This window comes from Sprattus sprattus, assembly GCF_963457725.1.
Source record: "Sprattus sprattus genome assembly, chromosome: 15".
NCBI lineage: Eukaryota > Metazoa > Chordata > Actinopteri > Clupeiformes > Clupeidae > Sprattus > Sprattus sprattus.
Genome location: NC_137913.1, coordinates 9,867,283 through 9,882,807, shown reverse-complemented (window position 1 = coordinate 9,882,807; position 15,525 = coordinate 9,867,283). Strand labels below are relative to the sequence as shown.

Sequence of the window (15,525 nt, the reverse complement as noted above, 5' to 3'; positions counted from 1 at the left end):
ATACCACCACAAATACTAATCATTAGAATACAGACAATCACACATTTAATCATCACTATGATTAATTTACAGTCATTGGACCTCAGTCTCCTTGTCACATTAAATTGTGTGTGTGTGAGGCCTTAGTGTCCATGGTGTGTGTGAGTGAGGCAGCTCTGTCTGTGAGTGAGTGTGTGTGTGTGTGTGTGTGTGTGTGTGTGTGCGTGCGCACAGTCACCACCATCCAATATTTAACATGAATATCTGAATAACATGAATGTGGAACACATCATCAGTTGGCACTTGTTTTACAAGAGATATTAAATTAGACAACATTTGGAATGATATGTACAGTTTATTTACAACCAGGCTCGGCGTTGGCCCAGCAGGACAGTGTGTGTGTGAGTGTGTGTGTGTGTGTGTGTGGAGAGTTCACAAGGTCCCAGGTGCTGTATACCAGTGTGCAGGGCTACTGTGTACACACACCCCAGCTTATCCAGTCTGGGAGACACTTGGCAGTGGTCCATGTCCAGGGGGTCGTGAAAGGGCTGCTGGGATACCACAGTTGCGGTTGCGGAGTCTTAATCTTCTCTTCGCTTCTTAAAACAAAGGGAGACGCTTGAACCAGATCCCATGGGTGGCTCAGCACAATGGGGTGGACCATCCCACGGGTCCGTCTGTGGAACACTGGTGCTCCAGCCCACGAAGACTGGTACTTCATATTCAACAGCGCCCTCTTCTGGCAGCTACTCAAATGACATGAGGTTGGCTGGGGCCTGAGAGGATCAAGCACATCAGGACAGGCAGTGGTGAGTGCAATGCAGCGCCTGTAAGGCTATGCAGCGTCTGTAAGGCTATGCAGCGCCTGTAAGGCTATGCAGCGCCTGTAAGGCTATGCAGCGTCTGTAAGGCTAGACATGCGTCTGTAAGGCTATGCAGCGTCTGTAAGGCTATGCAAGACATGTGTCTGTAAGGCTATGCAGCGCCTGTAAGGCTATGCAGGACATGCGTCTGTAAGGCTATGCAGCGTCTGTAAGGCTATGCAGCGTCTGTAAGGCTATGCAGGACATGCGTCTAAGGCTATGCAGCGTCTGTAAGGCTATGCAAGTCATGCGTCTGTAAGGCTATGCAGCGTCTGAAAAGCTATGCAGAACATGCGTCTGTAAGGCTTTGCAGGACATGCTTCTGTAAGGCTAGGAACATGTTTCTGGATAAAGGTGTTTAGTGACACATAATGGGGGTTGGGCAGCAGTGCATATGTGTAATAAAATAACTTGTTTGTGATCATGTCAAATAACGTGCTTGTGTGTGTGTGTGTGTGTAAAATAATATAATAACTTGTGTGTGTGTGTGGTCATGTAAAATAACGTGTGTGTGTGTGTGTAATAAAATAACTTGTGTGTGTGTGTCATCATGTCAAATAACGTGTGTGTGTGTGTGTGTAATAAAATAACGTGTGTGTGAGTGTGTGTGTGATGATGTTAAAAAACGTGTGTGTGTTTGTGTAATAAAATAACTTGTGTGTGTATGTTTGATCATATCAAATCACTTGTGTATGTGTGTGTAATAAAATAACTTGTGTGTGTGTAATAAAATAGCTTGTGTGTGTGATCGTGAAGTAACCTGTGTATGTGTGTGATAATGTGCGTGGCAAAGGACAGGTCCGTGACAAGTGCAGTGGAGCAGATTATTAATTTATTAAACACAAGAGAGTCAAAGCAGTGACCATGAGGACAGGGGAGAGGAGGGCGAGATAAAGTATGTGAGTGAGGAGAGGTGTGTGTGTGTGTGTGTGTGGAGCTGTGCGGCTGAAGTGTATGTGCATGTATGTGAGTATGTGTATGTGCGCACGTGAAGCAGTGCAGATATGTGTGTGTGGGTGTGGAGAGTGTGAAGCAGTGCTGGTGTGTGTGTGTGTGTGTGTGTGTGTGTGTGTGGAGAGTGTGTAGCAGTGCAGGTGTGTGTGTGTGTGTGGAGAGCGTGTAGCAGTGCAGATGTGTGTGTGTGTGTGTGTGGAGAGTGTGTAGCAGTGCAGGTGTGAGTGTGTGTGTAGCAGTGCAGGTGTGCGTGTGTGTCTGGAGAGTGTGTAGCAGTGCAGGTGTGTGTGTGTGTGTGGAGAGCGTGTAGCAGTGCAGGTGTGTGTGTGTGTGTGTGTGTGTGTGTGTGTGTGTGTGTGTGTGTGTGTGTGTGTGTGTGTGGAGTGTGTGTAGCAGTGCAGGTGTGTGTGTGTGTGGAGAGCGTGTAGCAGTGCAGGTGTGTGTGTGTGTGTGTGTTTGTGTGTGTGTGTGTGTGTGTGTGTGTGTGTGTGTGTGTGTGGAGTGTGTGTAGCAGTGCAGGTGTGTGTGTGTGTGGAGAGCGTGTAGCAGTGCAGGTGTGTGCGTGTGTGTGTGTGTGTCTGGAGAGCGTGTAGCAGTGCAGATGTGTGTGTGTGTGTGTGTGTGTGTGTGTGGGGAGAGTGTGTGCAGTGCAGATGTGTCTTACCTGAGGACGGCTGCTACGACACGCCTCCTCCAGGTGCTTGTGCCAGACGATGGCTGAAAACCTCGACCCCGTCTGGAACTTGTAAACATTTCCTGTGGAGCACAAATCCCAGCCGCTGTGAGAGCAGCAGTGCATGCTGGGACTGCTCTCTGCTCCAGCCTCTCCAACCTGACTGAAGATTACGGTTCTGACTGCTTTTGACGGTTCTTTGCCAGAGCCTTTCCTTCCCTCATTGGCTGTTAATCAAATGTTGGCCCTGGTGCGCGGTCAAATAATGTCGTAAATAAATAAGCGATTGTCCTGATAAATTAAGTCTGGTTCGAATTAACAACATTGTTCGACCGCGGATCAGCCTTGGACGAACCGAGATAGCCTGTCCTAAATCATTGCCGTAATTAAAACTGGCTATTGGGACAAGACAATTGATCGACTTAACTGAACCACTTGCGACGAACGAGGCCCAGGTTTGTTCACCTGTATCAGGTCTGTTTACCTTTATCAGGGTCATTCAGCTGGAAAATGTTGGGATGGTCAGGATCCTCTGGCAGTACTGCTATCCACCCCGTCAGAGTGATCTTTTTACAGGGTGTCGATTTATACTGCATATAAAACGGGAGAAAGACACAGTGTGAAATTATGCTGTTATGTAATCTGGGCAGGCCGCTAGATTTCATGGCTAGTGGTAATGCAGTGACTGATAGATGGTCAATCACCAGAAGTAAAATGTGTAGGGGCATAGGGGCTATAGCCACCTCTAGTAATTGTAGCATTAAGATTAACGTTCTATATGATTGGTATATATGAGTGCTGATTCTGGCAGCAAACACAGTTATTGATTAGGGGAGCAGCCTTTGATAGGGAAGTATTGGCCATCTAGAAATCAAAAGGCTCCTAGTTTGAGTCTGGCTCCTAGTGGCTGTGTCCTGAAGAGTCCTTGAGGCAGACCCTGAAACCCATACTGCATACGGCCCTCTGACCCTGCCAGTGGCTAGCTTACTGTGTGTGTTAGCTCTCATGACCTCCCGTCAACACTCACATGTCTCCTCTCACTGGCTCGAAGAGCTTTCGCTCCGAAGTACACAAGCGTGGGCCCGGCCAGGGCGACCCAGTAACGAGTCCAGGAGGACAGCTGGGAACACACATAGAATACAGTTCAGTACTATTCAACTCTGTTGCTCGCATACTCACACAGACAGGCAGACAGGAACAGCATCACACAGACAGACACAGCATCACTCAGACATTCATAGTGACACAAAGCATCACACAGACAGGCACAGCATCAGACAGACAGGCACAGCATCAGACAGACAGGCACAGCATCAGACAGACAGGCACAGTGTCGCACAGTATCGCACAGACAGGGACAGCATCAGACAGCATCAGACAGCATCACATAGACAGGCACAGCATCAGACAGACAGGCACAGTGTCGCACAGTATCGCACAGACAGGGACAACATCAGACAGCATCACATAGACAGGCACAGCATCAGACAGACAGGCACAGTGTCGCACAGTATCGCACAGACAGGGACAGTGTGTTTAACGCAAGCATCGGTAATGTGCGTTTGCATTTGGCATACATATAGTGGGTTTCTGTCTCCTGAGGTTGACATACAGACAGTTGGCACTTTGAGGTTGACATTCATATGGTAAGTTTGTCCATTTTAAGGTTGACATAGGTTCGGTGGGTTTGCATAAGAACGGTAGGTTAACAGTTGGCATACGTACAGTGGGTTTGCGTCCTCTAAGGTTGGCAAACTTACAGTGGGTTTGCGTCCTCTAAGGTTGGCATACGTACAGTGGGTTTGCGTCCTCTAAGGTTGGCATACGTACAGTGGGTTTGCGTCCTCTAAGGTTGGCATACGTACAGTGGGTGTGCGTCCTCTAAGGTTGGCATACGTACAGTGGGTTTGCGTCATCTAAGGTTGGCATACGTACAGTGGGTTTGCGTCCTCCTTTCAGCATAGTCTTCCTGCGGAGTGGCCCCTCCATGGTGATGCTGCACAGGGCACTGCATTCGTAACTGGATACGGCCCCCGACGGCCTGCTGAGAGACACAGACAGGCACAGCGTCACACAGACAGGCACAGCGTCACACAGACAGGCACAGCATCACACAGATACGGACAGCATCACACAGACCAGCACACAGATGCCTTATGAGGACCAGCACACAGAGGCCTTATGAGGACCAGCACACAGAGGCCTTATGAGGACCAGCACACAGAGGCCTTATGAGGACCAGCACACAGAGGCCTTATGAGGACCAGCACACAGAGGCCTTATGAGGACCAGCGCACAGAGGCCTTATGAGGACCAGCACACAGAGGCCTTATGAGGACCAGCACACAGAGGCCTTATGAGGACCAGCACACAGAGGCCTTATGAGGACCAGCACACAGAGGCCTTTTGAGGACCAGCACACAGAGGCCTTATGAGGACCAGCACACAGAGGCCTTCTGAGGACCAGCACACAGAGGCCTTATGAAGACCAGCACACAGAGGCCTTATGATGACCAGCACACAGAGGCCTTATGAGGACCAGCACATAGAGGCCTTATGAGGACCAGCACACAGAGGCCTTATGAGGACCAGCACACAGAGGCCTTATGAGGACCAGCACACAGAGGCCTTATGAGGACCAGCACACAGAGGCATAATGAGGACCAGCACACAGAGGCCTTATGAAGACCAGCACACAGAGGCCTTATGAAGACCAGCACACAGAGGCCTTATGAAGACCAGCACTCAGAGGCCTTATGAGGACCAGCACACAGAGGCCTTATGAAGACCAGCACACAGAGGCCTTATGAGGACCAGCACACAGAGGCCTTATGAAGACAGTGCAGTAACTCTGTTAAGTTACTCTGGTACTTATACCCTCTTTAAAGAGTGAGTGAGTGTGTTTCGACGCCCCTCTAAGAGGTGCAGAGCCTGAGTTTGTTTGACGCCCCATGAGACCAGACTCACCTGTAAACATAACTGCGGCTCCGAGGAGACGTGCGGACCGGAACCCTCCAGTTGGGGCCCAGAGTGGCGTACATACGGCCCCTGACAGGGAGAGAACACACAACACGCCTCAGTGTTAATACACACTACTCTGACAGGGAGAGAGAGAGAGAGAGAGAGAGAGAGAGAGAGAGAGAGAGAGAGAGAGAGAGAGAGAAAAAACACACAACACGCCTTAGTGTTAATACACACTACTCTGATAGGGAGAGAGAGAGAGAGAGAGAGAGAGAGAGAGAAAGAACACACAACACGCCTCAGTGTTACTACACACTACTCTGGCAGGGAGAGAGAGAGAGAACACACAACACGCCTCAATGTTACTACACACTACTCTGACAGGGAGAGTGAGAGAGAGATAGTGAGAGAGAGAGAGAGAGAGAGAGAGAGAGAGAGAGAAAGAGAGTACATACTACACACTACTCTGACAGGGAACCCTGTGTTCACACTGATTAGTTCGAGAAGCAGAGGGCAATATCACAGCAGTGACCTCTATACCGAAGTTTACAGAAGTAATCACCATGACGTTATAGTTATTAAAAATAGCATTAAGAACGTCAGATGATAGGTCAAGCAGAAGGAGGCTTTGTTAGGCTTTAGAGATGTGAGAGAGAGGGAATCATTTAAGAGGTGATTCCATGCTGCAGATACACACAAGAGCATGGGTAATGGGTAAAATGGCTTTAAGCCGTCGGGTCTTACCTCTCCATACCAGAGGACGGTTCATCACTGAAGGAGCTGTCCCTGCTGCCTGTGGGGACACAGCACACAACGCACAGAGTTCACAACGAGTTCACCGACTGCGACAGGCCTACAGCTCTCCATACCCCTTGGGGCCAAGGCCTCATGTGTTCCCTGGCTAGTGTGTGAGTGTATACTAGGTTTGTCAGACTACCAGTGTTGCGTTGCCTCTTGGTATGAAATGCCCTGTATAGATAAAGTTTGATTTTATTTGATTTTGACCATTTCTGTGATTCTTTTCGAAGCAAATAATGTGCATTTTTTCCAGGCAGGGATCTGCTGCACTCTAGTGGCTGTTTTAGGGAACAACATCAGGCAACTAAAACGTGCCCGACAGTAAAGCCTTTTGGACATCAACCAGCTCCCGTAAAATATTTACAGTAACACCACTACGCACACCCGTACAAGGGCACAGAACATGAACATGCTTTTGAGGTTCCATCATGTAATACACCAGGATGTGTGATGAGTGCTGTGTACCGAGAGAGACTCCGTTGGTGAAGACGGAGTCGTGGGTGTTGTTGCGCACAGGACTGTGGGACTCCAGGAAACTGTCGTCCAGCAGGTGGCGTGGTTTCTCCGCTGGAAAGTCGGCGCTCTTACTCTCAGCCACTCCAAATTGGCTGATGCTGTGTGTGTGTGTGTGTGTGTGTGTGAGAGAAAGAGAGAACACTGACGTGAGGACTAATGTTTGAGTAAAGCGGTGTCAACAGACAGAAAAAGCTTGGGGTGAAGTTGTACGGCTCAAATCGCGTGATAAACAATAAACTGATGTCATAACATCTATGAATGTGTTGTGTGAGTGTGTGAGGGAGAGGGCATTATAGCTAAATGGTACACGAAGTTCAGTGGGAGATCTTATAGTCAGACGACCTGAGTTGCACATGTTGTGTGTCAGATTGATGTTACTCTTCTGTGTGGTGGTGTACTTGAGTACATGAGTGCGTGTGTGTGTGTTTGTTTGCTTGTGCGTGTGTGTGTACATGAATGCGTGTGCATGTGCGTGTACATGTGTACATGAGTGTGTGTGTGCGTGTGTGTTTGCGGATGAGTGTGTGTGTGTGTGTATGTTTTGAGGAAAACTGACTTGTTTCCCAGACTATGGCTCTTCCGATGGCGGGCAGGAGGGGGGGTGGGCATGCGTCCCCCCACTGAAGTATCTGGGCAGGTGGGCCGCCGGTACCTCACAGAAGCAGACACCTCCGAGGGGCCTGAGAGGGAGAGACACATTCTCACCATTAGTCTTCATTCTATATGTGTGTGTGTGTGTGTGTGTGTGTGTGTGTCTATATATAAATATATATATATATATATATATATATATATATATATATATATATATATATATATACAGTGGTGGCAAAATTATTAGAACACTAGACATATTTAAGAGTTTTCAGGTGTTTTTGTTGAATTGGCCATTCAAATACCCTAAAAACTAATGAAATATCTACAAAGTCATCATTATGCTCTATAAACCATAGAATAGAGCCATCATAATGAGATTTAGGTAATTTTCCGAACAAAAACAAGCTAGGCCTATTTCACTGTCAATGTCACACAATCATGTTCCTGCACAGAAGAAGCCAAATTACTTGTAATCATTGTCAGGTGTTATTGTGGTGAAATTGATGGTTATGCAAGAGTCTTAGGACACAGCTTGGCGATTATTTTGAATGTACAAGGCCTATCCTGCTCATTAAGTGATTGGTAACATCAGGGTTTTGTCACTGAGGCCACACCACCAAATGGTTTAGATCCAAAGCCTCTAGAAGCAGTCTTGAAGCACATGTTGCTCTTTGAATATGGCTAAGGTGAAGAAGGAGCTAACGAGTGAGCAACGGGTTTGAATAAAGGCTTTTTTGGATGCTGGCTGGAGTTACTGCCGCATAGCCAAGGACTTGAGATGCAGTCCAAGTACTGTAAAGTACACTTTAGACCACCATGGCACGAGAACCGAAAGGGGAGAGGTTTCAAAAAGAAACTCTCAGACACACAAGTGAAGCATCTCAAAATTCTCAGTCTTCAGGACCGAAGAAAGAAGAAAGAACTGTGTGACGAAATCAACATCACAATGACTAATGGTGCAACAGTGTCTTCAAGAACTGTCCGTCGGAAACTGGGAGAAGAAGACTTTTTGGCAGAATAGCAGCAAAGAAACATTACTGAAAGAGAACAATTGAGTGTAATGCCTGAAATTTGCAAAAGAACACAAGAAATGGACAAAGAAAGATTGGTTTAAGTGTTGTGTACTGATGAGTCCAGGTTTGAATAGTTTGGCAACAAGCAAAGCGTGAATGTTCCACGAAGTGAGGGGGAGAGATATAAAAAAAAAGTGTCTCTTGCCAACAGTTAATCAAGGAGGGGGTAGTATTATAGTGTGGGGTGCAATTTAAGCCTCAGGAACAGGTGACTTTGGCTAAATGGATGGCATCATGGATACAAAAGTATACCACAACATTCTGGTGAGGCACGGAGTTCCTTCTTGGAGACGTCTTATTGGGCCTGGATTTATTTTCCAAGAGCACAATGACCCTAAACATTATTTTAACTATTGCCGGAACTACCGGCGACAAGGAATCTGCTGGAACATTGAAAATGATGAACCGGCCCTCTCAAAGGCCGGACTTCAAACCCATCAAGCAAATTCGGGGCAAGTTGGAAAATAAACTCGACAGATCTATTGTAAATTCCAAGGAAAGCCTTTGGCTTGACTTTCAGAAGGCATGGGATAACATAAGTGTTGAAGTTCTCAAGAAATATATTGACTCTATGCCAGAGAGATGTGCTGCTGTAATTGCTGCAAAAGGTGGACGTACCACATATTAAAGTTAAAAGTAGATAAAAACAGTAGGACTCACTTCATCAGATATTTGTTGTGCTCAGAACAGCCATCTGCATGTTTCATGAACATTATGAAATTAAATCATGTTTTGCAGGCAAAAAAAAGGTAATTTTTCTCAGATCTGTCAGGTGTTCTAATAATTTTGGCCACCACTGTATATATAGACACACACACACACACACACACTATATAACTATACTTTGTTATATTTGTGGCAGAACAGGAGGAAGGGGAAGGGGAAGGGGAGGGGAAACGTGGCACAGGAACATGGCAGATCAAAACCTATATGAAATCATACACGTATCAGGATGAGCATGCTAGCATACATAAAATATACACAACACATACACACATGACATGGTAAACACATGATACATGTCAAATTGACCCATCATACTGACTCCGGTAACATCAGTAACCTCCTGTATCCCAGAGTCCTCTGGGGCGCTTATGAAGGACGATCACATGTTTATGGGTTCCTGCGCTGGCACACTGGCACCAGTCAACCGTTAACAGATTCCCCCGTCCAATTAGCCCGACCCACATGTGCCGCTGCTGCCTTCTACTGAGCTGAACAAACACCCGTAAAAGCCACCAGCTCCGCACATGCTGATACTACACACACACACACCCACACACACACACACACAAACACACACACACACATGCTGATACTTCAAACCTGCATCTGTGCTAATGAGCTAGCCACGCCGCAAACCACTTACAGCGCAACAGAACGGCGCTCAGGGACTCAAACAACCGCTGCTGTCTATTTCACATGTGCAAAACCATCACCCACACAGCAACATACACACACACACACACACACACACACACACTTTCACATGTATAAAACCATAGATTACTGGCTCAAACTCTCAGCTAGTTAATATTGAGAAAGCCTTACTCTTTAAGTCATTGTTGTGCAAAAACACACTGATATCAGTTAAAGGGAAACACACTGTCTTGTAACTCTTCATTGGTGGGGATTAGGGGTCTCATGCCGACAGCAATACCACAGCCGGGGACGCTTTTTCCAGCGGCAGGCCATAAAAGCGTGAGGTATTTGTGAGAGTGGGGTGAATTAGTGCTTTCTTACTAATCAGGAGCGCCCCTAAGCACTGTGCGTCGTCCCCCCAACTGTCTTTTAAAAGGCCCTCCATCTGCAGACAGATGGGAATGCTATGTGTTCAGCGCTAGTGCCAACAGGCCTCTTCCTGCCAATTAGAGCAGGGTAAGCCATGGTGTGCCGACCACAGTCTCCAGTACCTCCGGCATTAAACCTCTTCAAAGAGCACCGGAGCGCATAAGGAGAGAGATGCTACCAGATCAGGATTAACATCAGACTGAGTATAGCAGGAGATACACACTACCAGATCAGGATTAACATCAGACTGAGTATAGCAAGAGATACACACTACCAGTTCAGGATTAACATCAGACTGAGTATAGCAGGAGAGACACACTACCAGATCAGGATTAATATAGGACTGAGTATAGCAGGAGATACACACTACCAGATCAGGATTAACATCAGACTGAGTATAGCAGGAGAGACACACTACCAGATCAGGATTAACATCAGACTGAGTATAGCAGGAGAGACACACTACCAGATCAAGACATACGTTTAACTGTCAGAGTTGCATTAACACACAGTGGAGTGTATGAAGACGTCTTACAGGGCGCATCCTAAAACCCTAAAGAGTCCTCCACTACGGAAGCGGCTTAGAGGGCGCCTCCTAGACGAGATTCCTCCACTACAGAGACAGTGGATGACAGTGGACTACGGAGACAGTGGATCATCCTAGACGAGATTCACTCAGTGTTAGAGCATCCTAGACGAGATTCCTCCACTACGGAGACGGTTTAGAGGGCGCACCCTAAACCCCTAAAAGGCATTAATGGACAGGGGCTGCACAGCGCTCAATGTCATAAAGCTGCTCTGGAATCTAGTTATTTGTGTTAATGCAATAGAAATATTTCTGTATGGTTGAAATATTAGTTAACAGAAACTATGATGAAGTATTCACCAAAACAAGACTGGAATGATTCAGAAATGGTGGCGTTAGTTGCTATAATGTTCATTTATGTATGTCAGGTTCTGCGGAGTAAACTTTTTCCTCTGGGGAAATCCTCTCAGACTGAGCCGAAGCGTGTGGGACTCGTCTTAACGTCTGCCTCGTTGTACTCTCCCTGACACGTGCCACATGACCAGAGTGAACATTCTGCAGAAGTTTCCAAACAGTAAAAGGCGCGTTCTGCGTTCTGTCTGCAGGTCGAAGGCGCGTTCTGCGTTCTGTCTGGAGGTCACCGTCTGCTCCCTTCGGGCATGACTGCATGTCTTAACCAGCAGACCAGCCCGGGCTCTGGGGACCTTTCCAGCCTATTGCAACTCCTGCTGTTGCTAAGGGAAAACGCTTTTGCAACTCCTGCTGTTGCTAGGGGAAATGCTTATGCAACTCCTGCTGTTGCTAGGGGAAATGTATCGCCCTGTTACAAGCCAGCATGACCCGTGTCTGCCTCTCTCAACATAGCCAATCTATCAGTGGGCGCATTAATTAATAGACACTGGCAATTTCCTATTTCCAGCAATTCACTCCTTAGGCTTTGAAAGCAGAGGGGAAACATTTAGTTTCGCTCCCATAGCAACGTACATGCAAACATTATCTCATCTCAAGTCTCAACGCTGAACTAAGAACAAATAATAATAATTCACCCTCACCCATCAGCTCCTCATGCAATCCAGAGCACAGACACACACACACGATTATTTGAAATACTGAAGACACGTTTTAAGTGAACATGCTGCCCGTTCTCCTCCTGCTTCTCACAAAGGGCACACACACAGACACACACACAGACACAGACACACACACACACACACACACACACACAGACACACAGAGTGGACACAGCAGAGCATCCACATCCACAAGCATCATCACAGTACAGTATACCTGCACGTACAGTATATCCACATCTACGTATATGACACCTGCACATATAAGTACATTACACACCTGCACACATATAAGTATATTACACCTGCACATATACATATGTAAATACAGTACACACCTTCACATAAGTACTGTACACCTGCACATACACATATAAGTATATAAGACCTGCATATAGGCACATCTAAGTAGTGTGTGTCGGCACAACACTTCTCCTTCCAGTCCATCCACACAGGAATATTTTGAAGTCTGTCTGCACGGAAGCCCAAACACTTTGAGCATGTCTGCACAACACAGTGGAGGCAGCTAATTACCTCATTCTTCCACTGCAGGAAAACCACCTCAGGGCTGAGGAATGAGCCACGTTCCCCAACCACCACCCTCCACCCTACAGCCCCTCCACCCTACAGCCCCTCCACCCTACAGCCTACAGCCCCTCCACCCTACAGCCCCTCCACCCCCTCCACCCTACAGCCCCTCCACCCTACAGCCCCTCCATCCTACAGCCCCTCCACCTCCACCCCTCCACCCTACAGCCCTCCACCCTACAGCCCCTCCACCCTCCAGCCCCTCCAACTCCACCCTACAGCCCCTCCACCTCCACCCCCTCCACCCTACAGCCCTCCACCCTCTAGCCTACAGCCCCTCCACCTCCACCCCCTCCACCCTACACCCCCTCCACCCTACAGCCCCTCCACCCTACAGCCCCTCCACCCTACAGACCCTCCACCCTACAGACCCTCCACCCTCCAGCCCTCCACCCTACAGCCCCTCTACCCTCTCCACCCTCCAGCCCCTCCACCCTCCAGCCCCTCCACCCTACAGACCCTCCACCCTACAGACCCTCCACCCTACAGACCCTCCACCCTACAGCCCTTCACCATCACCCTACAGCCTACAGCCCCTCCACCCTACAACCTACGGCCTGACTGAGTGAGGAAGTGGACCACTGAATGACTGAGTGAGTGGGTAAATGACCGAATGAGGGTTTGGATCACTGAATGACTAAGAGAGTTCCCTGTGTCAGAACAGGTTTCTACACTAATCCACTCTGCCCCAGGGCCGTTCAGCTCAAGTGCTTCTCACTTGGTTTATTTATCCCAGATTGAACACAGCTGCTCAAGTCTTCAACTAAAGATGTCTTCCAGACCCTGAAGGTCCAGACAGCATTATCCCGCACATGCAGCGGGGAATGTTTACATCAGCAGTCTTGCTATAGGCCTTAGTGCTGGGATGCTGTATGGACAACTGAGGCTATAGCAGTGGTCACCAAACTTTTTTGGCCAAAGATCACAACCTCTGCCTTGGTGACAGGCAAGATCTACCTATTGAGGCGTTAAGAGAAAAAGACTGTCCAGACTCCAGACTGTACTTAGAACTTAACTTTTTATTTGGCCTAATTGTAATTAGCCGCTATAGGCCTCAGAGCTGGAATGCTGCATGGACAACAGAAACATGGGGTCACAGGGAAAACAGGAGAAGAACAATCTCTCACCTCCAAGGTCTTCTTTGGACGACACCAGGCGTGGAGAACTGTTCCCAGGCTCGATTCTCAGAGATAGCCTAAGACAGAACCGGATAGAACACACTGAGTCAGAGAGACAACATTGGCCTTCAGTGAGACATTACCATTATTTACAATTTGAATTAGGAGCACCACATCACATCACATCACATCAGCCCTCAGTAAGACATTAGAACAACACTGCAGTTTACCATCATTTACAATATGAATTAGGAGCATCACTGGTGTTTTATTCAGTTTTAATGAAACATACTTTTATGATGTTTTCATACGGATGGATACCCCTCTCTAAGAAATAATTTCTACTTTATGCTCATCCTCATACTGAGAAGCATCGAAACATCACACCTGATGGAGAAATCACTCATGGTAAGTCCTTTTAGTATGAAATTTAAATGTAGTCATTTAGCAGACGCTTTTGTCCAAAGCAACGTACAAGAGAGAGAACAGTCAAGCTACGAGCAATAGAAACCTGGTGTAACAATAAATACGACTTTACATAAGAAATAGAAAAAACTAAATAGAAAAGAAAAAGAAGTGCAGGAATGTAATTGCTGTAACTACAAGTTAAGCACTAGTCGAAGTGCCAGTTAGGAAGGGAGCTGCTCTCTGAAGAGTTGTTTAGCTCTACACCCAGAAGCATCGGAACGTCACACCTGACACAGAAATCACTCATTGGTAAGTCACAGGAAACAGATAGTATAGGTTGCCTATGCTGCACCATGAGGGGAAAAGCTGACCTATTAGTTTCCATTTCTGTACCATCATTTTCCAGCAGTATAATGTAAGGATATCTCCTCATGTCCCAGGGAGAACAACTGGAACGGAGAGAGGGAGCGAGGGAGAGGAAAAAGATTTCTTCTGCGGTCCAGATCTCGTCCGTGCATTGTGTCTAGAGGCCGATCAAATAACGCTCGAAAGCAGAATCGGCATCTGATCTTATTAACATGTGCTCCGCTCCGCGGCGAACACAGCGCTCCAGCGAAGGCCCCTACCTCCAATCCCTCATTACAGTTTCAACACAATCAGCTCAACACACACATCACTGCCTTCTGGGAGGCACCAGGACAGCTGCTCACACTTCATTAACACATCTGTCTGTCTGCTGTCTCTGAGAAGCAGAGAGAAAGAGACACGTCTGTTTGCTCAACTGGACAGAGAGAGAGAGAGAGAGAGAGAGAGAGAGAGAGAGAGAGAGAGAGAGAGAGAGACATCTGTCTGCCCATCTGAGAGAGAGAGAGAGAGACATCTGTCTGCTCATCTGGAGAGAGAGACACATCTGCCTGCTCATCTGGAGAGAGAGAGATACATCTGTCTGCTCATCTGAGAGACAGAGACAAAGAGAGAGAGACATCTGTCTGCCCATCTGAGAGAGAGAGAGACAGAAAGAGAGAGACATCTGTCTGCTCATCTGAAGAGAGAGACACATCTGCCTGCTCATCTGGAGAGAGAGGTACAGACCGAAAATGAGCGCGTTCCCCATATTTGAGCAGGAGAGAGGGAGAGGCTGACAGTCAATACTCGCTCTAGACTTCTAACATGAGGAGCTGTTAGCTGTCAGTCTTTAGAGATGACTGAACGACTCTATGCGGAGGCAGACCCTATGAGACCAAGGGGACCCGGTCCTGATCTGGCGCGAATCAGGCATTACCTGCACGACTGATGACTCACACTGCAGGTCCGAGTCCCTGTGGAGAGTCTGTGGTCCCCTGGACTCCAGTGTGACTGAGAGGGTGTCAGAGAGCTGACTTGGCAGGTTTACTGAGAGCTGACTTGGCAGTTTTACTGAGGGGAGGCCAGGGAGTGACTGCTGAGGCCAGGGGCTCCTAGCATGCACTCTGAGACGGCCCAGATGCTGACCTCATCCCCCTGAAGCTAACCACATAAGAGCCATGTGTCCGGTAAGGCTTCCTCTGGACAGCCCTGCTTCCTACCACTGGATGGAGAGAGAGAGGGGGGGGGGGGGGGAGTAATGGGGA

General features: G+C 47.7%; 1 protein-coding gene across 2 annotated transcripts in view; it reads right to left on the bottom strand.

Annotated features, from left to right (window-relative positions):
* Window positions 1–656: 656 nt before the first annotated feature.
* Window positions 657–15,525, bottom strand: part of ralgps1 (Ral GEF with PH domain and SH3 binding motif 1) — a gene marked incomplete at its 5' end in the record, with an annotated part of 131,322 nt that continues 116,453 nt past the window's right edge. The window contains 10 exons of one of the 2 annotated variants that reach the window (XM_080852026.1): window positions 657–755; window positions 2,461–2,552; window positions 2,954–3,059; window positions 3,497–3,589; window positions 4,405–4,513; window positions 5,437–5,517; window positions 6,175–6,223; window positions 6,694–6,842; window positions 7,301–7,424; window positions 13,517–13,584. In XM_080852026.1, coding sequence (XP_080708152.1) covers window positions 726–755; window positions 2,461–2,552; window positions 2,954–3,059; window positions 3,497–3,589; window positions 4,405–4,513; window positions 5,437–5,517; window positions 6,175–6,223; window positions 6,694–6,842; window positions 7,301–7,424; window positions 13,517–13,584 — 901 coding nt within the window. In that variant the 3' untranslated portion in view covers window positions 657–725. The remainder of the gene's footprint in view (window positions 756–2,460; window positions 2,553–2,953; window positions 3,060–3,496; window positions 3,590–4,404; window positions 4,514–5,436; window positions 5,518–6,174; window positions 6,224–6,693; window positions 6,843–7,300; window positions 7,425–13,516; window positions 13,585–15,525) is intronic. The other variant, XM_080852027.1, reaches the window with a different exon arrangement.